Genomic DNA, 22,572 nt, shown 5'->3' on the forward strand with positions numbered 1-22,572 from the left:
AGAATTGGTGGAATAGACTAGTGCAACAGAGAGACAAACCACAGGGGAATTGCGGGGTAGGTGTGTGTTTGTGTGTGTGTGTGTGTGTTTCATTTTTTCTTAATGTTTTATTTATTTCTGAGAGAGACAGCGTGAGCAGGGGAGGGTCAGAGAGAGAGGGAGACACAGAATTTGAAACAGGCTCCAGGCTCTGAGCTGGCTGTCAGCACAGAGCCTGATGCGGGGCTCAAACCCACAAACCATGAGATCGTGACCTGAGCGGAAGTCGGACACTTAACTGACTGAGCCACCCAGGTGCCCCAGCGGTGTTTTAATCCTCTTCTAAACATCTTTTTTTTTTTAACCAGCTTACTACAGTGGATCTTAATGGAAATATTTGGGCTGCTTCTTCCATGTAAAAACAAATGCACAGTTTTAGAGCTAGTCACTCATGTTGTTGGGTACTGTAACTGAAATCACAGAAGCTGAAATATTGTTGATAATGGGAAAGTTTTTTTCTCTTTATAGTCCTGTCTTTGCATCTTTAGTGCTTTATAGACTCTGAAACTTATCTCCTGGGATCCAGTAGTCTCATTTACTTTAACACATCTAATTACTGTGGGTTCCAGAAGATAACCTTGGATTGTCAGAATTATTTATTCTACGAGGCCCATGCAAGTGATGTAAGTGAGTCGATAGATGGTGGAAATGGAGTAGATGAAACCGAGTACGGAGTGATGGGGATTGTGATGAGCTCAGTTACGTTTTTAGGGACGAGAGTAAACTCCAGCCTCTTGTTGCCATGAGTTATCAGATCTTCTAATTTTTCTGAAGAACCTGGAAATCTATATTTTTAGGTGAAATTTTCCAATTTTTAGGTGAAATTTCCTGAATAAAACCTGTATGTGCTGAATTCAGTCTGAGGGTTACCCGTTTACTCTTTTTGCTTTTGAAGCTATCCTGAATAATCTATTGTGAATGGTGGACCCTTCTCTTTGTTTAGCTCTTTAACCTTATTTTATTTTATTATTATTATAATCTTAAAAATATTTATTTAAAAAATTTTAAATGTTTTATTTATTTCTGAGAGAGAGAGAGCACGCACGCGCGCGAGAGCGAGCGAGCGCGAGCAGGGGAGGGTCAAAGAGAGAGGGAGATATAGAATCTGAAACAGGCTCCAGGCTCTGAGCTAGCCGTCAGCACAGAGCTCAGCACGGGGCTCGAACCCACAAACCGTGAGATCATGACCTGAGCCGAAGTCGGATGCTTAACCAACTGAGCCACCCAGGCGCTCCTTTAATATTTATTTTGAGAGAGAGAAAGCGTGCACTCATGCATGTGTGAGCAGGTAAGGGACAGAGAGAGAGGGAGAGAGAGAAAATTCCAAGCAGGTTCTGTGCTGTTAGTGCAGAGTCTGATGTGGGACTTGATCTCAGGAACCGTGAGATCATGACCTGAGCTGAAATCCAGCATCAGATGCTTAACCTACTGAGCCAACCCTTATTTTATTAATCAAAGATAATTCTTGTAGAATGAACTCATAATATAGTTAATTTGCTCTCCAGAGGACAACGTTTTCCCTAAACTGTAGACCCACTGGTTGCTGGAAGTGCCTTTTGAGACTATGCCAGCTTTCTTTTCACTGAACTGCAGACCCAGATTTTGAATCTAATTTTGGAGAGCAAACAGGTGTTGGGCATGGTTATTTTGTTTATATATTGAACTGACTCTAGGGCATTATTTTGTCAGTTGGTGTAATGCAGCACATTCTGTAAAGCTGTATGACTTGTAACTTCCTCTACAAATATTGAGCCTTTGCTGATGCACTTTTCTCTAAAGGAGTATCTCTGGCTACATATTAAAATGTGATGTAATTTTTTATTCTGGTACATTTGACTTACTATCCTTTCATTAATTAATATTTCTCTATATTATAGGCATATAGTTGGAAAGAGAGGGGACACTAGGAAGAAACTAGAAGTGGAAACCAAAACTTCTATTAGCATTCCTAAGCCTGGACAAGAAGGAGAAATTGGTGAGACTTGGTATATGTGTGATATTTGCAGTTAATTTTGCATGTGTATGGAATAGTGTGAACCCAACAGAGGCATTTAGTGACAATATTCTTTTTTTTTTTTTTTTTGATGTCCATGGGCAGGATTGAATAGTGACAGTGTTCTTTATGGGATTCTGTTGCAATTGGCCTTTCTATGATCCATCAGTATCAGTCTCCCAATGAGGGAAGATGTAGTTATACACCTTTATCTTGATTGAGTACCTGGGCCTTCACTTTATACTTTACCATGCACTGATGTTATAAAGCTTCCAGATTTTGTTGTGTATTAGGAGAATTCTTCTATGCTTTCCTAGCTCGAAATGGAGTTTGTGAATTGTTTAAAGTTAGAATTAGAGGAAAACCAGTGAGGTCAGCAAATTTGAAGTCTAGTTCAGCCCTTTCCAAACGGGTTCTCTTGTTTTTACCTTGCTTCATAGACTGGGAAGGATATTATAAAAGTACTGATTAAAATAACCTGATTCAAGTAACTGTTCAAGTGAGGAAAAACAGTTGAGTATAAATCGGGTCAGAAAATGTCTGTATCAAGCATCAGCGTGAACCAGGGGCACAGGCTTGTGTTATAAAATGGCTTTGAGTGAAGGGCACTCATTGTAGGGACAACATTTTACAAAATTCCTTCCAAAACGATAGGAATTTTTCTAAGTCCAATAAGCACAGCAGCCACCAATAATACATTTTTTATAAATATCCATGGGTTTTATTTTCAGGAAAAAAGAATTAATAGTTCTCTTCTCACTTTGTGCCGTATAAGAGTAATCATCATCACAGATAAAATGCAGTTGACTGTAGAGCAGTGCTGTCCAGAAGGACTTTCTGCGATGATGGGAATGTTCTATACTTGCATTGTCCAGTACAGGAGCCACTAGCACGTGTGACTGCGAGTGCTTGAGATGTGGCTGGTAGGACGGAGGAACTGAATTTTTAATTTCATTTAATTCTAATTCATTTAACTCTTTTTTTTTTAATTTTTAAAATGTTTTTATTAATTTCTGATAGAGAGACACACATACAGTGTGAGTGGGGGAGGGTCAGAGAGAGAGAGAAATACAGAATCTGAAGAAGGCTCCAGGCTCTGAGCTAGCTGTTAGCAAAGAGCCCAACATGAGGCTCGAACCCACGGAACTGTGAGTTCATGACCTGAGCCGAAGTCGGACACATAACCGACTGAGCCATCCAGGCGCCCCTAATTCATTTAACTCTTAATTTATCTAGTTGTATGTGGGCTTCTGTATTGGTAGCAAAATGCTGGAGTTTTTCTCAGCCCTTTGGTAACATCAGCAGGTGCTAACATAAGAACTTTAATGACATTTTTGAAGAACTTTCATTAAAATAAATATTCAGATCATTAGAATTACAGATGGAAAAACCCAGATATTTCCTTAAGCATTAAAGTTCAAGCTACAAATATTGATATAATTTTATAATTGCAATAAAGGTTATTTCCTTACAATTTTTTTTAATGTTTATTTATTTTGAGAGAGAGAGAGAGTGTGAGCATGGGAGGGGCAGAGAGAGAGGGGGACACAGAATCCAAAGCAGGCTCCCGGCTCTGAGCTGTCAGCACGGAGCCCAACGTGGGGCTCATACTCACCAACTGTGAGATCGTAACCTGAGCTAAAGTCAGACGCTTAACTCACTGAGCCATCCAGGCGCCCCAAAGGTTACTTCTTTAACTGTTTTTTTCCTGATTGTAAATTAATACAGGCTTTCAAAAAAAACAAAAGCTATAGAAATTATATTTAAGTATAAAGAGAAATGCCTTGTAATAGGAACCTCAGACATAATCACTGTTAACAGTTGAATATATTCCTCAGTTTTTCTATCTTTATAGAAGCTATTTTAATTTTTATTGCAGTAAAAATTATAACATGGTATAAATATGGAGATCTTAGGCATTCTAAGATGTTGGAATCATTCCAAAACTTATCCAGAAAAGGGTAGGTAGGTTGTAAAGATTCCGTTTTGACTTAGAAAGCACAAATATTTCAGTGTGAAAACCAGTGTGTCTAATCGTTAAAAGTAAGAATTTAGTGGAACTAATTTAATTGAAAAACAAGAGGATAAACTGGCTTATTGGTCTTGTAGGGAAGTAAGGTATATGGAAAAATCAAATTTATTGGTTAGAGTAAATTGAGTTGTGATGTGAGATTAAGACAGGTCGCACTGGTGTGGTATTTGCTTTCATTTATTCATTTTCTTTTGCCTCTCCTAAAAATAGACTAAAGAAGGAAATATCTGGTAGATTAAAAAAAAATTTTTTTTTCTTTTAACGTTTTATTTATTTCTGAGAGAGAGAGACAGTGTGAGCAGGGGAGGGTCAGAGAGAGAGGGAGACACAGAATCTGAAACAGGCTTCAGGCTATGAGCTAGCTGTTAGCACAGAGCCTGATGTGGGGCTCAAACCCACGAACTGTGAGATCATGACCTGAACCGAAGGTGGCCGGCCAACCAACTGAGCCACCCAGGCGCCCCTATCTGGTAGGTTTTAATTTGTCCTCTTGGCAAGGATCTGCTTGTCTAGGCTGTTTTGAAGTCTCAGGAAATCAGAAGATGCTTTTTTTTTTTTTTTTTTTTAAATGTTTATTTTTGGCACGCCTGGGGGCTCAGTTGGTTGAGTGTCCAACTTCGGCTCAGGTCATGATCTCGCTGCTCGTGAGTTTGAGCCCCTTATCCAGCTCTGCTAGCAGCTCACAGCTTGGAGCCTGTAGCCTGCTTTGGATTCTGTCTCTGTTTCTCTGCCCCTTCCCACTTGTGCTCTGTCTCTCTTTCAGATATAAAAAACATTTTAAAAAAATGTTTATTTTTGAGAGAAAGAGAGCGTGCGAGCAGCAGAGGGCAGAGAGAGAGGGAGATACAGAATCGGAAGCAGGCTCCAGGCTCTGAACTGTCAGCACAGAGCCTGATGCGGGTCTCAAACTCAAAAACCGTGAGATTATGACCTGAGCTGAATTGGACGTTTAACCATCCAAGTCACCCAGGCGCCCCCCAGAAGATGCTTTTAAAATGATACTGTCAGAGCACCTGGGTGGCTCAGTTGGTTGAGCACCCACCTCTTGATTTTGGCCCAGGTTATGATCCCAGGGTCATGGGATTGAGCCCTATGTTGGGCTCCATGCTGAGTGTGGAGGTTGCTTAAGATTCTCTTTCTCCCTCTGCCCCTTTCCTCTGCTTAAAGGTGTTCTCTCTCTCTCTCTGTCTCTCTCTCTCTCTCAAATAAAAAAATAAAATTATAGTGTCGTTGTTAGAGAAATGGTTTAATGTCTGGTTGCCTGGATTGCTTCAGTCAGTTAAGTGTCTGACTTGATTTCAGCTGAGGTCATGATTTCACAGTTCCGTGAGTTCTGCACTGACAGTCCAGATCCTGCTTGAGATTCTCCCTCTCTGTCCCTCGCCTGCTTGTGCACTCTCTGTCTTTTTCAGAAATAAATAATAAAAAAGTTTAAAAAATTTAATGTCAATGCCTTTAATTCTCTCTTCCTCTGTATCCCTTGATGTAGTCGCTAGATCAACTGAATTTTGGTCTTCTCAGATCTTTTTTTTTTTAATTTTTTTAATGTTTTATTTATTTTTAGGAGAGAGAGAGAGACAGCGTGAGCAGGGGAGGGTCAGAGAGAGAGGGAGTCACAGGCTGAAACAGGCTCCAGGCTCTGCGCTGGCAGTCAGCACAGAGCCCGACGCGGGGCCTGAACCCATGAACCGCGAGATCATAACCTAAGCGAAAGTCGGACGCTTAACCGACTAAGCCACCCAGGCCCCCCTTCTCAGATATTTTTTGAGACAGAGAATAGGTTGGGGAGGAGCAGAGAGGGAGAAGGGGACAGAGGATCCACACTGACAGCAGAGAGCCCTATGCAGGGCTCAAACTCACAGACTCAGATAATGACCTGAGCCGAAGTCAGACGCTTAACTGACTAAGCTACTCAGGTGCCCTGGTCTTATTTCTTACCAAACTAACTTTTTTTTTTTTAAGTTTTAAAATTTATTTTGAGAGAGAGCATGCGAGAGCAGGGTAGGGGCAGAGGGAGAGGGAGAGAGAGTCTCCAGCAGATTCCATGCTTAGCACTGAGCCCAAGATGCTTGATCTTAGGACAGCAAGATCATGACCTGAGCTTATATCGAGTCGGGCACTTCACCGACTGAGGCACCCAGGCACCCCCCAAACCACCTTCTTTTTTTAAAGATTTTTTTTTTAATGTTTAATTTATTTTTGAGATAGAGAGAGACAGAGCATGAGAGGGGGAGGGGTAGAGAGACCAAGAAATACAGAATCCGAAGCAGGCACTAGGCTCTGAGCTGTCAGCACAGAGCTCACTGCAGGGCTCGAACCCATGAACGTGAGATCATGACCTGGGCCCAAGTAGGAGGCTTAACCAACTGAGCCACCCAGGCAGCCCCCCAAACCACCTTCTTAATAAAAAAGAATAGACTTAACATTTTGTACCAGACATTTACAGAAAAAAAACATAAACATGAGTTTTAAGCTTCCTTTCTGCTCCTTTTCCTTTTGGTTTCTCACCAAATTTTTGGTCTCTGGCAGAGGTAATTACTACCTCTTCCTTTAATTTTGTCTCTGTTTGCCTTCAAACCCTCCTTTATCAGTATTTCTCTAGCATAATATTTGAGTACATACTTCTTTCACTGAGCATTTGAGTCTTTAGGATTCTCCAAGTATTCTATCTGATAATATAAATAATGTCATTAGAAAACACTGTGTCCCTACCTACATTTTTTGGGTATTACTCCTGTCTATTTTTTACTTAGGCAAAATGGTTCTCATGCTGTTAATCCATTCATTCATAATCTACTTCTTTTCCTAGATATTTCTATCTTGTTTCTATATAATAAAGTGGCAATGATACTTTTATTCTTAGAAAAGGTTGTTTTTATTGAAAATTTCAAGTGCTTTAATGGAGAGCGTCAGGGTAAATACATAGAATTATCTCTTTAACTTCTGCAGTTGCTTAGAAGGACAAGCTTTGTGGTTTTTAAGTTTTTATTTATTTTTTAGAGAGAGACAGAGAGAAAGAGAACAAGGGAGGGACAGAGAGAGAATCCCAAGCAGACTTCATGTTGCCAGCACAGAGCCAGACGTGAGGCTCGAACCCACAAACTGTGAGATCATGACCTGAGCTGAAACCAAGAGTCTGACGCTTAACCAACTGAGCCCCTCAGGTGTCCCCAAGCTTTGTGGTCTTTAAAGCACATAGCCCGTTTTGATGCTAATACAGTTAATACCTCAATATTTATATCCTATTCAGAAGTCTGTCTTTTACCATTTTAATAAATAGTCTGTTGAGGGCCGCCTAGGTATCTCAGTGCTTAAGCATTGGATTTTGGCTCAGATCATATCTCACAGTTGGTGAATTCAAGCCTTGCGTTGGGTGAGTTCGAGCCCCGCTTCGAGCCCCACTTCAGATGAACTCCGCTTCAAGTGAGCATGCGCCCTGCGTCGGGTGAGCCCCGCTTCTCTCTCTCTCTCTCCCTCTCTGCCCTTGGTGGGATTTTCTCTTTCCCTCTCTCTCTCTGCCCCTTTGTCACTTGTGCCATCTCTCTCCCAAAAAATAAATAAATAGTCTCTTAAAATGCCAATTTTGTTCATTGTTTTTATCTTTTGTACCTTTCTTTAGTTGTGGTTAAAATACACACAACATAAAGTTTACTATTATGACCATTTTTTAAATGTAAACTCTATACCTAACATGGCACTTGAACTTATGACCCTGATAATCAGGAGTTGCATGCTGTACCGACTGAGCCAAACTGCGCCCCCCTCCCCCTACACTTTGATAATTTAAAAGTGTTGAATACAGTGGCATTTGGTGCATTTACAGTGTTGTGTAACCATCACCAGTATCTGGTTTCAGAACATTTTTATCATCCCAGACTCACTAAGCAGTCACTCCTCATCCCTCTCTACCCCTAGTCCTTGGCTACCACTAATCTGCTCTCTGTCCCTCTGCATTTACCTGTTCTGGCTATTTCTTATCAATGGATACATACAGTGACATTCTGTATCTGAGGCCTTCCACTTAGTATAATGTTTTCAAGATTCATTTATATTTTTGCATGTATCTGTACTTCATTCTCTCTTTTATGGCTGCATTATATTCCAGTATATGGAGACAGGACATTTTGTTTATTCATTTATCAGTTGATGGACATCTCCATTGTTTCCACTTTTTGGTATTGTGTAAATAGAGCTGCTCTGAACATTTGTGTACAGGTTTTTTTTGAACACCTGGTTTTTGGTTTTGTTTTTTTAAAAATATTTTTTTCAGGATTTTTTCCTTGTATTTCATACTATTATTTTTTAAAATCTATTTTTTTAAGTAAACTCTACCTGCAAAGTGGGGCTCCAAGATCAGGAGTCACATGCTGTATTGATACTGAGTCAGCTAGGCACTTCTTGTTTTACTATCTAGTGGTTTCTATCTAGGAGTGGAATTGCTGGTCATATGGTAATTCTCTTTCTAATTTTTAAAAAAATATTTATTTTTGGGGCACCTAGGTGGCTCAGTTGGTTGAGCATCCAACTTTAGCTCAGGTCATGATCTTGTGGTTCATGAGTTCAAGCCCCATGTTGGGTTCTCATTTTTGAGAGAGAGTGGGGGAAGAGTAGAGAGAGGGAGACACAGAATCCAAAGCAGGTTCCAGGCTCTGATCTGTCAGCACAGAGCCCAATGCAGGGCTTGAACCCAAAAGCCATGAGATCATGACCTGAGCTGAAGTCGGACACTTAACCGACTGAGCCACCCAGGCACCCCTCTTTTTAACTTTTTAAGGAACTGCCATACTCTTCTGTAGCTGCTGCATCATTTTACATTCTCACCACAAGATACGAAGTTTTGCTGTATAGCTTTTTCAACTCATTTTCCTACTTCATCAGGTGGTCTTAAGGATATTCTGTTTTTGTTCTTATTTTTATTTTCTCTTTCAGAGAGAAAGAGAGTGTGAGCAGGGGAGACGGGCAGAGGGAGAGAGAAAATCTGAAGCAGGCTCCGTGCAGTGTGGAGAGCCAGTGTAGGGCTCCATCCCACTCCCTAGGATCATGGCCAGAGCTGAAATCAAGAGTCAGATGTTCCACCGACTGAGCTACCTAGGCGCCTCAGGATATTCTGTTTTTAAATTTTTTTAAAGGCTTATTTATTTTTGAGAGAGAGAGAGAGAATGTGAGCGGGGAAGGGGCAGAGAGAGAGGGAGACACAGAATCTGAAGCAGGCACTAGGCTCTGAGCTGTCAGCACAGAGCCTGATATGGGGCTTGAACTCACAAACTGTGAGATCATAACCTGAGTGGAATTTGGATGCTTAACCAACTGAGCCACCCAGGCACTCCTTTGTTTTTAAACCTCATTCTACTTAGATTGAATTTACTAATAACTTTCTTACCTTTGGTACTGTCTCTTACTCAGAAATTATGTGCACATTCACGACTGTTTTAGCTCTCCAAAGATGATAGTATTGAGGTCACTTATTTTATAAGCATCTGATGGTCATGTTAAACATCTCTCCTTTTTTTTTTTGTTTTTTGTTTTTTGTTTGCAGTAATCACTGGACAGCATCGCAGTGGTGTAATTTCAGCCCGAACTCGGATTGATGTTCTTCTGCTCACTTTTAGAAGAAAGCAGCCCTTTACTCACTTCCTTGCCTTTTTCCTCAATGAAGTGGAGGTTCAGGAGCGATTCCTGAAGTTCCAGGAGGAAGTACTGCAGAAGTGCTCCATGGTAAGCAGCAAACAAAACAAAAAGTTAAAGGATACAAAAATGGTTCATAATTCAAACAGTTGAAAGATATAAATTTCTTCTCCCACCGAAAAAGTAACTGTTTCTGATGATTTCTTTTGATTCTGAACTGAAAAAAAGAAATAGACATGTCAGCACATAAAGCTCTGTGTATTACTGAATTATTTAAAAATTTCAAGACAGAAAAGTATCATCCTAATATACATACTGTTCTGCACCTTGTGGATGGCAATATTCATGAGATACCTTTATCTGTAGATCTTCTGCCCTGGGTGGTAATGGCTTATTTGGGGTTAGTAACTAGAAGAAATTTGCATTTAGAGTTGTCATCTTATATAACAGTGAAATGCTTGTGACCAGGATAAGAACAGATAATCTAGATTAGAAAACCAATTTTAAAGCTCCTTTTGAATATAATTTTGGGCGATTTAGAGAAACATTGCTTTAAAGAAACTTAGGAACATTAATAAATGTTTTTTTGTTTTTTCTTTTTTTATAGTACATGTTTTTTATCGAAAGTTTAGAAGATAAAGAGGAATAAAAAGTCACCCATAATCTCACCACTGAGAGATAATATTGTGGCACAAAAACAAATGTTTAAAAACTAGAATTTGGCTTGCATATGATTTCATATCCTGCTTTCTTTGAAATTTTGCATTATATCGTAATCATTGTTTTGTCACTGAACAAAAACCTTTACTTTTGCTTTGGAGACAGGAAGGAAATTCTAGCAGTGAGGACTAAAAACATAATCTTATTTCGATAACAGCTCAGATACCTTGATTTTTAATGGCTGCTTTTATTATTCTATTACATGGATGAATAATAATTCTGTTTTTTTAAATTTCTATTCATTACTATAAATAATGATGTTATGAGTCTTCTTGCATACATTTTTCTGCACTAGTCTAATTACTTTCTTAGTAAGTTCTTGGAAATGAAAAAAAGAGTCTTTGTGTGTTCACTTGAGGATTAAAAAAATTTTTTTTTAATGTTTACTTTTGAGAGATAGAGTGGGAGAGACAGAGACAGAGCACAAGTGGGGTAGGGGCAGAGAGAGACCAAAACACAGAATCCAAAGTAGGCTCCAGGCTCTAGGCTGTCAGCACAGAGCCCAATGCGGGGCTTGAACTCATGAATGCTGAGATCATGACCTGAGCCAAAATCGAACACCTAACCAACGGAGCCACCCGAGCGCACCCCCCTCTTTAAAAAAAATTTTTTTTAATGTTTATCTACATTTGAGAGAGAGGGAGGCAGTGAGGATTTTGCTATATATGTCTCCAAATTACCTTCAGGAAAGTTTTCTTTAGTTTCCTTTTCCCACCTTTGCCAGTATTGGTGTTACTCTTTTAAAGTTCTTTTTTTGTAATCCAGTTGACAAAAAATATTAGTTCATTGCTTGCTTGAGTGTTCATTTATTTGATTATTGGTGAGATAAGACTTTTTCATGCATTTAACTCTTGTTTCTTTATGTCTTGGCCCATTTTTCTCTGAGTATGTTCATTTTTTTTAAATGCTTATTATTTACTTTTAAATGTTTGTTTATTTTTGAGAGAGAGAGAGAGCAAGCACAGGGAAGGGACAGAGAGAGAGGGAGACAGAGGATCTGAAGTGGGCTCCACATTGACAGCAGAAAGCCTGATGCAAGGCTGAAACTCACAAACTAAGAGATTGTGACCTGAGCTGAAGTCAGATACTTAATCAACTGAGCCATTTAGGCGCACCTATTTATTTATTTTGAGAGACAGAGAGGGAGCACAAGCAGGGGAGGGCGGAGAGAGAGAATCCCTGGCAGGCCCCACGCTGCCAACATAGAGCCCCGTGATGTGGGGCTCAATCTCACAAACTATGATATGAGATCATGACCTGAGCAGAAATCAAGAGTCAGACACCCAACCGAGTGCACCACCCAGGTGCCCCGAGAGTGTTCATTTTTTAATTTATTTGTAAGAGCTTCATATATATTAAGAGGACCAGTATTACTTCATAATTAACATTTAACTTTAGCTTATTTGGAATGTATTTTGATATATAACAAGAGGTAAGTCTCTAACTTTTTAAAATCCTTATTTAGTTAGCCTGTTATCCAGAGAAGAATTAAAAAATCTTATTTTACCTTAAAAATTATAATGCCATAAATGGAGCACCTGGGTGGCTCAATTGGTTAAGCATCGAACTCTTGGTTTTGGCTCAGGTCATGATCTTGTGGTTTCATGGGTTCGAGCTCCACATTGGGCTGTACGCTGACAGGGTGGAACCTGCTTGGGGTTCTTTTTCTCTTCCTCTCTCTTGGGCCTTCCCGCCCCTGCTGGTGCTCTCTCTCTCCCTCAAAATAAATAAATAAACTTAAAAAAATTATAATGCAGTAAAATGGACTTTGGGGGGATGTATATTGATTTTTTTGAGCTTATTTATTTGAGAGAGACAGTGTGAGTGGAGGAGGGGCACAGAGAGGGAGAGAGAGAAGAGAATCCCAAGCAGGCTTCATGCTGCCAGTTTAGAGCCCGGTGCAGGGCCCAAACCCGTGAAACAGCAAGATCACGACCTGAGCTGAAACCAAGAGTTGGATGCTTAACCGACTGAGCCACCCAGGTGCTCGATAAATTTTTTTTAATGTTTATTTATTCTGAGAGAGAGTAGGTGTGCATGCATGTGCTCGTGCACTGGGGAAGAGAGGGACAGAGAGAACGGAGAGAGAGAATCCCAAGCAGGCTCTGACAAGGGGCTTGATCCCATATCCTCGGGATCATAATCTGAGCAGAAATCAAGAGTTGGATGCTTAACCAACTGACCTACCCAGGCACTCTTAGATTTTTTTAAAATTAATATTAAGTAATCTCTGCACCCAGTATGGGACTTAAAGTCACAACCCTGAGATCAAGAGTCACATGCTCTTCTGACTGAGCTAGCCAGATGCCTCTAGATCATACTTTTGATGTCAGGTCTAAGAACTCTTTGCTTAACCCCAAATAACCGAGGTTTCTCTTAGCATTTTTGTAATTTTTTTTTTTAATTTTTTTATTTATTTCTAGGAGAGAGAGAGAGAGAGCAAGCGTGAGCAGGGGAGGGTCAGAGAGAGAGGGAGTCACAGACTGAAACAGGCTCCAGGCTCTGAGCTGGCAGTCAGCACAGAGCCCGACGCGGGGCTCGAACCCACAAACCGTGAAATCATGACCCAAGCGAAAGTCGGACGCTTAACCGACTAAGCCACCCAGGCGCCCCGTGTAATTTTGTTTTTTTATATTTAGATCTATGATCCAGTTAATTTTTGTATTAGGTATGACATGGTCAGGGTTCATTTTTGTGTATATGGATGTTCATGCTATGTTTTCTCAATCTTGTACTAAGGAGAGTAATAAAAGCATACGGAATGAAATAGAACAGTGGTTAGTATCTTTGGTTCTCAAAACAGATGAACCTACGTCTGATCCTGGGTTCCTCTATCTGTGTAGACTTTGGCAAGTGAACCTCTCCAGATTTTTACAGCTTACTTTGGAGAGTTGCAGGTAGAATTAAATGAGATAACGTAAAGTACTCAGCACGGTGCCTGATATATAACAAGCATGTAATAAATGGTAGCTGTTACTCCTATTTTATAGCTGTTTAGGTTAAAGTTACTTGTATTCTTTGGACTATTAAGAAAAGATGAGGACTGTCTTTAATAGTTGTGTGCAGGGTCAATGAAAATGTTCTGGGTGAAAAAGTTTTATAAGATTCTTCCTTCCTTCTATTCCTTTTGTTTTTCTTTTCCCCGTTTTCCTTTCCTCCCCTCCTCCCTCCCCTCCCCTCCCCTCTCCTCCCCTCTCCTCCCCTTCTTCTTTTCTATTGTTCAGCTGCGTCTTCAGTGTTAGAATGTAGTGAGATGTAGATACGTAGATGTAGAAGTATTAGAATCCAAGTACTTGTGTGGGGCAGGGAGTGAGAATTGCTAAAATTGATAATTTTTTAAAATGTTTATTTATCTTTTTAATGTTTATTTAAAATAAAATATTAAAAAAATTTTTAGTGTTTTGAGAGAGAGAGCGTAAACAGAAGAGGAGCAGAGAGAGGGACACAGAATCCAAACCAGGCTCCAGGCTCTGAACTGTCAGCACAGAGCCTAACACAGCTCGAACCTGTGAACCGTGAGATCATGATCTAAGCCAAAGTCGGACACTTAACCGACTGAGCCACCAGGAGCCCCTAAAGTTTTTTTAAAGAAGGCTAGAAAGGTGAGTAGATTCAGACTGGAAAATATGAGTACACATAATGGAATTATATAACCCATTTTTAAGTGATTAAGTTGGCATTTATGTGCTTGAATAAGGGCGCTTCTGTAAGTCAAATGCATGTAAAATTAGTACGCCATCAGAAGATCTTTTTTTCCCTTAGCATTTCTAGCAAGATGATTTCATTCTCAGTGGAGGGTGGGGTAGGCGAACATAAGGAACACTGAAGCTTCAATGTAGGCTGGTAAATTTTGAAATTATTTACCTTGGGGCACCTGGGTGGCTCAGTCTGTTAAGCGTCTCACTTCAGTTCAGGTCATGATCCCATGGTTCATGGGTTCAAGCCCTGGGTCAGGCTCTGTGCTGACAGTTCAAAGCCTGGAGCCTGATTTGGATTCTGTGTCTCCCTGTCTCTCTCTCTCTGCGCTTCCCCCACTCACATTCTGTCTCTCTCTCTCTCTCAAAAATAAACATTTAAAAAAAGTTTCAAAAATAAAAACATTATTTTACCTTGTAAATACCAACTTATTAAAGCTCAGTGATTATATATTTGTTTGAAATGTTACAAATATTTGGTGTGCAACAATCAGCTTGTAATAAGTTAGTCTTTTTGTCTGTGTGTGTATGCTTTCTCACTTTTCTTGTGGGTCCTGACATGAGCTGACAGGGAATAAATATTGGAGAATGATTACTTTAACTCAACTAGATTGGGATTGGCCATTGTGACTGTCATGCTGACCTTAATCAGTTCAGAGTACTTTCTTCCTGGTTTCAGGGAGATTCCATAGTGACCTTGCTTTCTTCCTGCTTTTAAATCAGGTTCTGATAACAGCAGGGAAATAAACATAGCATAAAAGAGTAAATAAGTAGTAAGCGACCGTTATCTACCTATTACATGGAAGAAATTTTTAGTGATTTTCATTTTGATGTTAGAACAACAGGCTGATGGCTATAAAAGCCTATAGGCATTTTCCAGTAGTGATCTGCACTTACTACGGTAACTTAGGTGAGTTTCCTTCTAGTATTTTCCTTTTTTTAAGATTTTATTTTTAAGTAATCTCTGCATCCAATTTTGGGCTCAAACTTACAGGCCTGAGATCAGGACTTAGGTGAGTTTCCTTCTAGTAGTTTTTGTTTGTTTGTTTTTAAGATTTTATTTTTAAGTAATTTCTGCACCCAATGTGGGGCTCAAACTTACAACCCGGAGATTAGGAGTAGGGTGCTCTACCTACTGAGCCAGCCAGGTGTCCCCTCCCACCCCTTTCTAGTAGCTTTGAAGAGCACATACCTATTCATGGAGACAGAAGTTTCCTGAAAGACTGGCATTCAGTCCTATTTTGGTTCCTCTGAAACTCATTTACTATCTCTGATTAGGTCTTTATCTCTAAAATAAGAATGGCCTCAACATTCTATTATTTTTAGGAAAAAGATGATACCTCTTAAAGTTGGCACGTAAATTTTTTGAATTTACATATATATTTGTTATATACATTTATTAAAATAAAATTCGTCATACTTGCTGTGGTTTTTTTTTTAATGTTGAGAGAGAAGGAGAGCGAGAGAATGGGGTAGGAGCAGAGTGAGAGAATCCTAAGCAGGCTGCGCACTGTCGGTGCAGAGCCCAGTGGAGGGTTCAAGCTCATGAACTGTGAGATCAGGACCTGAGCTGAAATCAAGAGTCAAGATGCTTAACCGACTGAGCCACCCAGGTATCTCCCCTTTTTAAAAATTAATTGGATTTTTAATGTTAAACCAGTCTTGCTCCTTAGATTACTTTACTTGGTATTGATGTATTATCATTTTTATGTATTGCTGGGTTTGATTTGCTAGAACTTTATTATGGAGTTCTATCTGTATTCATGAGAAGTGTTTTATTTTCCTTTCTTTGTGATGTCTTCATCTGATTTCGATGTCAGGGTAAACTGACCATCTGATTCAAAACCAGATGACTAATGAGTTGGGAAGTGTTTCCTTCTTTATTTTCTGAATTTGTGTAGATTTATGTAGGTATTATTTCTTTTTTAAAGTAAAATTCACCAGTGAAGCCACTTAGTTCTGGAGGTTTCTGAGATAGTTTTAAATTATGAATTCAGGGGCACCTGGGTGGCTTNATTCCCTGAGTGTGCTTTGACAGTTTGTGTCTTTCAAGGAATTTGTCCATTTCATCTTAAGTTTTTGAATTTTATTGTAATAAAGATGTTCATGATATTTTATTATCCTTTTAGTGTCTACAATCCCTGTAGTACTATTCTCTCCTTAATGCTGATACTGGAAATTTGTGTTGTCTCTCTTTAGTTTGTGATCTATCTGGCTAGAGGTCTGTCAACTCTATTACACCTTTAAAAAACAAAACAGCTTTTGGTTTACTGATTTTTCTCTATCCATTTTCTATTTTATTGATTTCTAGTTTTATCTTTTTATTGCATTTCTTATGCATACCTTTGGGTTTAATTTGCTCTTTTTGTATTGGTTTCTTAATGTAGAAATTTAAATCATTAATAGGAGACTTTTTTCTTTTCTAGTATAAGCACTTATAGATGTTAATTTCCATCCATATATTACTTTAGCTGCATCTTCTCAAATTTGATATGTGTACTTTCATTTTCATTTAGTTCAGAGTATTTTCTAATATCTTGTGTGGGTTTTTTTTTTTTTTAGCATTAAACTTTTTATTTTGAGATCATTGTAAATTCACACACAGTTTGTAAGCCTGGTGATTTCTTATATGACCCTAATGTTACTTACAAGTATACTGTTTACTTTTCTACATTTAGGGATTTTCAAGATATCTTTTTGTTACTAATTTCTAATTTAATTCTCTTGATGAGATCACATAGTCTGGTTCTAATTCTTTTAAATGCATTTATATCTGTTTTCTGTCCCAGAATATAGTCTGTCTTGGTAAATGTTATGTATACATTTGAAAAAGATGTGTATTCTGATGTTTTGGGTTGATTATTCTATAAACATTATATGTCATCTAGTTGTTAGTGATCTTTATGTCTTCTATATCCATATTCATTTTCTGTGTATTTGTTCTGTTAATTACTGAGAGACGACTGTTGAAATTTCCAACTATGACTATGGACTCATCTATTTCTCCTTTCAGTGCTGTTAATTTTTTTATATCTTTTTTTTAAAGTTTATTTATCTATTTTTTTTTTAATATTTTTATTTATTTCTAGGAGAGAGAGAGACAGCGTGAGCAGGGGAGGGTCAGAGAGAGAGGGAGTCACAGACTGAAACAGGCTCCAGGCTCTGAGCTGGCAGTCAGCACAGAGCCCGATGCGGGGCTCGAACCCACCAACCGCGAGATCATGACCTAAGCGAAAGTCGGATGCTCAACCGACTAAGCCACCCAGGCGCCCCTATTTATCTATTTTGAGAGAGAGAGAGCATGTGCACTCACACACATGAGCAGAGCAGGGGCAGAGCGAGGGAATCCCAAGCAGGCTTCTCACTGTCAGTGCAGAGCCCCTTGAGGGCCTCGATCTCATGACTGTGAGATCCTGACCTGAGATGAAATCAAGAGTTGGACGCTTAACTGACTGAACCAACTGAGTGCCCCAGTTTTTTAAAATATTTTCTTGATGTATTAATCCCTATGTCCTTTTATATCCCTGACAGCATTCCCTGTTCTGATTTATTTTTTCTGATGTTAATATTGCCATTCCAGCTTTCTTTTAATTAGTATTATTACAATCGTGTATCTATTTTTATCCTTTTACTTTTAGCATATGTGTATCTATATATTAAAAGAAGTTTTCTTAAAGATAGCATGTAGTTGGGTATTGGTTTTAGTTATTTATTAAAAAATATTTTTACTTTTGAGAGAGCATAGGTGGGGGAGGAGCAGAGGGAGAGGTGGACAGAGTACCCAAAACACAGCAGTCTCTCTGCTGCTCAGAGCCCGATGTGGAGCTCAAACTCATGAACCTCCAGATTATGACCTGAGTCAAAGTCAGACGCTTAACTGACTGAGCCATGAGGCACCCGTTTTTGTTTTTTAAATCTCTGCCTTTTAACTGGAATAATTAGTTTTTTAATTCACTTTTTACTTTTTAAAGTAGAATTTACCATTTACTTTTTAAAAAATTTTTTATTTATTTTGAGAGAGAGAGAGACAGAACGTGCATGCATGGAAGGAGGAGTAGAGAGAGAGATTCTCAAGCAGACGCTGTGCTGTCAGCACAGAGCCCCACACCAGGCTCAATTTCATAGACTGAGATGATGACCTAAGCTGAAACCAGAAGTTGGGTACTTAACTGACTAGGTGTCCCTAGACCATTTACTTTTAATGTATTATAAGTATGGATGGCTTTAAATCTATCATTTTGCAAATTTTTTGTCCCATCTTTTCATTGGTCAAGTTTTTCCTACAAGTTTTGAATTGAGGGTGTTTAAAAATTTTATTTTATTAAAAAATAATTTTTTTTAACATTTACTCATTTTAAAAAAGTGCAAGTAGGGGAAGAGCAGAGAGAGAGGGAGACACAGAATCAGACGCAGCTCCAGGCTCTGAGCTGTCGGCACGGAGCCCAGTGTGGGACTTGAACTCCTGAGCCATCAGATCGTGACGTGAGATGAAGTTGGATGCTTAACTGACTGAGCCACCCAGGCGTCCTTATTTTTAAACTGCTACTTTTTTTTCTTTGAAAAAAACATGGGGCTTGCACCCAGGGCTCTGAGATCAAGAGTTGCACGCTCTTTCAACCGAGCCAGCTAGGTACCCAAGGTGTTTAAAAATTTTAGTTTTATGAATCCATTAGTTTATTAGCTATACCTGTTTATTTTTTAAGGAAATGGTCTAAGGTGTACAATATATGTCCTTAATTCATCGCCTCCAATTAATATTACACTACTTTATGTACAATGAAGAACCTTACAATACATCATCTCTTTCTTCCCTTCGAACTCCGTCTCATCATTAATTTTGTTTCTCTATATAAACAACTCCCTGTAAGACTTCTTACAATTCAAGTCTTCTGGAAACACTTTCTCTCAGATGTTATTTGAAAAATTATTTAGGTCATCGTTTTTGAAAGATAATTTTTACTGGCTATAGTATTGTATAAAGACATTTTTCCATAGTATTCTGGCTTATGTAGATTCTGATAAGAAATCTGTTAAAATTCTTTGTTCTTCTGTGTGTGAGATGTTTGATTGCTTTTTTATTTTTAATTGGAAATAATTTAAAATTTGTAAAAATTATGAAAAGAAACAGTATAAGAAATACCCACATACTCTAGTATGATCTATCTTTTATATACTTTCCAATACAAGTTCCAGAGTATAGTCAGGAATTGCATTTATTTTTTATGTTTAACCTCTTTTCTGTTTTGAGCAATTCTCTGGGGTATAATTTTCTTTCTGAATTTTCCTTTGGGGAGAATTCTTCCATTTTGTCATTTTGGCTAAGTTTCTTTCTTTTGTGTGTTTTAGTAGTTTGTTATGTGTCCTGCGCCTGCGAGTACTACTACATTAAAAAGGGGGTCATACACTGTCCAGGGTTGGCACTTTAGGAAGTGTGTTTGATATACATTGCATGCACTTTGTTGTTGCATTTTGGCTGCTCTGTCCCACTGGTCAGTCCTCTGCAAAGCTCCTTCTTGCTTGTAGTGGCAGAGCATTTGGACCTTCTACCAAGTGTGCTTTGATTTGTTTCTTGAAGTAATCCTGGGCCTTCTCTGTTCCTCCAATCTGGGATACAGATATTGTGACCACTCCTCTTAGGGAAGGTCTTCAAGTTACGGTTTAGTTTTCTGTACTGGAGAAGTCAGTAATGCCAATTCCACCGAGTTTCTGGTCCTGTTCCTGGGTTGAGACTTGAAGACCATTCTTTGTTGCTGTAGCATTCAGGGTTAAGACTTCTGGCCTTACCCTAGTAGTCACATTTCTGCCCTTGACTGTTACTTGTCTTTTTTTGCTCCCCTTACCCCTCGTGCAGCAGGTGCTCTCTGGGAGCAGTTACCGATGTCCTTTATAACTCCCTGCTGGCTCTAAAGAGCTGCCTCCCTTCAGCCTCAGGGGTGAAGGTTTTTGTTTAACCTCTTTCAGCTGGAACATTTCATAGCCTTTCTGACTTTTATGTTATTGATGTGTTTGAAGAATACAGTCCCTTCCAACATTCTTTTAAAAACAGAGCATTCTTGGGGCACCTGGGTAACTCGGTTGAGTGTTCAACTTTTGATTTTGGCTCAGGTCGTGATCCCAGGGTTGTGGGATCGAGCCCTGCATCAGGCTCCACACTGAGCATGGAGCCTGCTTGGGATTCTCTCTCTCTTCCTCTGCCCCTCTCTCCTACTTGCATGTGCTTGTGCTCTCTCTCTTTCTCTCTCCAAATAAAAAGGTAAAAAAATAAACCTTAAAAACAGCATTCTTTTTGCATTTGTCCTGTATTTCCTCATGGTTAGCTTGATGTTACACTTTTTTTTTAATGTTTATTTATTTATTTATTTTTAAAATGTTTTATTTATTTCTTTTTTTTTTTTTTTAAATATTTTTATTTATTTCTNTAAGCCACCCAGGTGCCCCTGTTTTATTTATTTCTGAGAGACAGCATGAGCAGGAAAGGGTCAGAGAGAGAGGTAGACACAGAATCCGAAACAGGCTCCAGGCTCTGAACTAGCCATCAGCACAGGTTTGAGGGGCTCAAACCCATGAACTGTGAGATCATGACCTGAGCCAAAGTCAGATGCTTAACCGACTGAGCCACCCAGGCGCCCCATAATGTTTGTTTATTTTTGAGAGAAAGAGAGAGAGACAGAGTGCGAGTTGAGGAGGGACAAAGAGAGAGGGAGACACAGAATCTGAAGCGGTCTCCAGGCTCTGAGCTGTCAGCACAGAGCCCAACACGGGGCTTGAACTCACTCACTACGAGATCATGACCTGAGCTGAAGTCAGATACCCAACAGACTGAGCCACCCAGATGCTCCTATACTTTCTCAGTCAGAGTATTGCATAGGTGACACTGTATTTTGAAAACAGCACATCTGGGGGATAAAATGTTCATCTGTTTTACATAAGTGATGTTATATCCAGTCAAGATGTTGCCTGATTTCTCCTAAGTATAATAACTATATTATATCTCCCTTACAATTAATAAGCAGTCTGCAGGGAGATGCTCTAAGGTCATGCAAATACCCTGCCCCTCATCATCATTTCCCCTGGCCTTAGCAGCCATTGATGATTCCTACATGATCCAGTCTTTACCATGATGATTGCAAAAGGGTAATTTTCTAACTCTAGTACTTGCTCTGCATTTGGTATTCAGCTTTCTATATTCTCATGTAAGTGGACACCTTCCTTCTCCCTTTCCTTTTAAATTTGTCTGTTGGTATGGTTTCATGAATTTCAGTTTTTTCCAAGTGCTTATAATTTACTATTGTGCTTAATTATTTTGCTGCTTAAATAGTCTCAGATTTGTTTCAGGGTCCTCTCAAATCCTTTCAGGGGATGTGTCTTCCTTGGCCTGTGTACGTGCCAAGCCATATACATGGCTGCTGTTAAGTGCCTTAATTTCTCTAAGATTTCAGCCCTGCTTTTTTTTTTTTTTTGAAGCCTTGTGGAGTTCTGTTGTATTCCTCTGCCTGTAGTCTCTTGCCCCCTAATACCTATAGGTCTGCTTTTTCTTGCAGCTCTCTTGCTTCATAGGCAGAACTCATCTTTACTTACTGTGGCTTCCACTCTTCCCAGCAGCACTCCAAGTCAGGCGGGACAGAAACCAGTTCCTCAGGCAGCCTCCTAACAAGCCAGAGCACTGCAAGCTACTTCACTCTTTCTTCAGCCCTCGTGAAAGAGTGGAAATTGAGTGGCTTCCTCCTGACCTGTTGTGCTCCTCTGGGGAAGGGGTCGGGCAAAGGGTGGAGAGAAAATTTGAAATTTCCTTTTTTTTTTTTTTAATTTTTTAATTTTTTTAATGCTTTATTTCTGAGAGAGAGAGAGAGAGCGAGAAAGATAGCAAGAGAGAGATAGCATGAGCAGGGGAGGGTCAGAGAGAGAGGGAGACACAGAATCCGAAGCAGCCTCCAGGATCTGAGCTAGCTGTCAGCACAGAGCCTGACACGGGTCTCAAACACACGAACCATGAGATCATGACCTGAGCCAAAGTTGGATGCTTAACTGACTAAGCCACCCAGGTGCCCCGAAAACTTGAAATTTCCTACCATTTTGAGTACAGCTTTCTCTTGGTTAGAGTTAGGCATTTGCTTGGTTGTTTCAACTTCTTAATTAGGTTCTAGAGTTTTCCCAAAGCTATATTGGTTTGTATGTTGTTTATTTGGTATTTCCATGGGGGAATGAGGGCTTAGCTTTTATTAGATGCTGTCTTGCTGATGTTGCTCCACATTTGGATAATTTTCAGGCATTATTATTTCTTTTCTCCTTCTGGAACTCTGATTACATTTATATTAGATCAGTGGATAGTGGTGCACAGGTTACTGAGGTTCTGTTCATTTTGCTTCCATATTTTTTTCCTCTCTCTCTGCTTACTTCGGGTAGTTTCACTAGTTATGTCTTCAAGTTCACTGATTTTCTTTTGAAGACTCTAATCTGTTGTTAATCCC

The 22,572-nt window shown here is 39.4% G+C and overlaps 1 protein-coding gene across 7 annotated transcripts in view; it reads left to right on the top strand.

The window, feature by feature from the left end:
* Nucleotides 1-22,572, top strand: part of ASCC1 (activating signal cointegrator 1 complex subunit 1) — a 104,567-nt gene that overhangs the window by 7,463 nt on the left and 74,532 nt on the right. For all 7 annotated transcript variants that reach the window (XM_077778488.1, XM_077778494.1, XM_077778495.1 and 4 more), the window contains exons 4-5: nt 1,917-2,014; nt 9,601-9,779. In XM_077778488.1, coding sequence (XP_077634614.1) covers nt 1,917-2,014; nt 9,601-9,779 — 277 coding nt within the window. The remainder of the gene's footprint in view (nt 1-1,916; nt 2,015-9,600; nt 9,780-22,572) is intronic.

Source organism: Crocuta crocuta, unplaced genomic scaffold (assembly GCF_008692635.1).
Source record: "Crocuta crocuta isolate KB4526 unplaced genomic scaffold, BGI_CrCroc_1.0 scaffold167, whole genome shotgun sequence".
NCBI lineage: Eukaryota > Metazoa > Chordata > Mammalia > Carnivora > Hyaenidae > Crocuta > Crocuta crocuta.